The 1,085-nt window shown below is 50.0% G+C and overlaps 1 protein-coding gene across 1 annotated transcript in view; it reads right to left on the bottom strand.

Annotated features, from left to right (window-relative positions):
- Nucleotides 1-85: 85 nt before the first annotated feature.
- The window catches only part of AURANDRAFT_72829 (hypothetical protein), a gene marked incomplete at both ends in the record, with an annotated part of 4,997 nt that continues 3,997 nt past the window's right edge, over nt 86-1,085 (bottom strand). The window contains 4 exons of the mRNA XM_009044322.1: nt 86-263; nt 330-515; nt 599-777; nt 916-967. Of these exons, the coding sequence (XP_009042570.1) occupies nt 419-515; nt 599-777; nt 916-967 (328 nt within the window). The remainder of the gene's footprint in view (nt 264-329; nt 516-598; nt 778-915; nt 968-1,085) is intronic.

Below are 1,085 nucleotides of genomic sequence, written 5' to 3'. Positions count from 1 at the left end.
ACTCATTATTACTGCGCCAATTCCCCGGGGCCTCTGTGTCGCTTCGCTGCAGCTTCCAGCTGCTGTATCAGCGCGACCCTCCCCAATGCGATGTGTATTTTGGCGCCCGTACTGGCGATCAGGGAATATACTTCGCCTGTAGCCTCTCCCACTCTTCGTCTTCTGTCTCTCGCCAGCAGGTAGTCGACGCAATGAATGCAAGGCCGCGGAGCGCGCGCCTTGCACCCGGGGGAGAAATCCTATTTGAGGATGCTATGAACTACCTGCGTTCACACGTCAGGGCAACTCTTTGTCATAGCCATAGCCGTTTTCACACTGGCGATCCGTACTTAAACAAGAAGAAGGGTACTACAGGTTATCTCACATCTGGTCCGGCACCCACCATCACCAGTGACATGAATGTAATCATTGATGTCACTCACAGGCATGAAAGCCCTAACGCGCCTGTCCATAGATATTTCACCACAGTGGAGGCTGCCAGGGCATCATCGTTTACTCCCGATTGTCTACAACGCCTACAGTCGATGGATGAAGAGACTGCCAGGAAAATGATTTCAAATGCAATTCCTAGGTTTATGCTCACAGCAGTGTACCTCACTGTATGTACACACATACTCGGAGGTGATATGTCAACACACAGCCTGTCCGCTTTCCTACATATACATGCTCGACCACTGATGTGTTTGGGTGCTCATACTGAACTATCTTCTTCTGACGTAAGGGATAACATCTCAGACAGCAGGAAACACCGCAAGAAGAAGCATGCACCCAAAGCGCCTACTTCAGGATGGCGCCCATGTCCATCCCCAACGTCTAAGGAATATGCCGATTCCAAGTTCGCAGTGGACCTTTACCACAAGACAACACACAGATCCTGGCAACAGATAGAAAGCGACATTGAAGCAGGCACCACACTAGGTTTCGATCTAAAACCAGGCGACAGCCGAATGATGAGCCCATGTGCAGACTGTGAAGCAAACCAAAGTCAAATCCGAATTCCCAAACACAGTGACAGGTGGCATGAAAATGAAACCAATCATCTACCTGGTGAAGCTGGAATGATTGATATCTGGTACTCTCCAGTC

This window comes from Aureococcus anophagefferens (genome assembly GCF_000186865.1).
Source record: "Aureococcus anophagefferens unplaced genomic scaffold AURANscaffold_250, whole genome shotgun sequence".
Lineage (NCBI taxonomy): Eukaryota > Pelagophyceae > Pelagomonadales > Pelagomonadaceae > Aureococcus > Aureococcus anophagefferens.
Note: the sequence above shows the minus strand (reverse complement) of the source record. Positions and strands in the feature narration are given on the sequence as shown.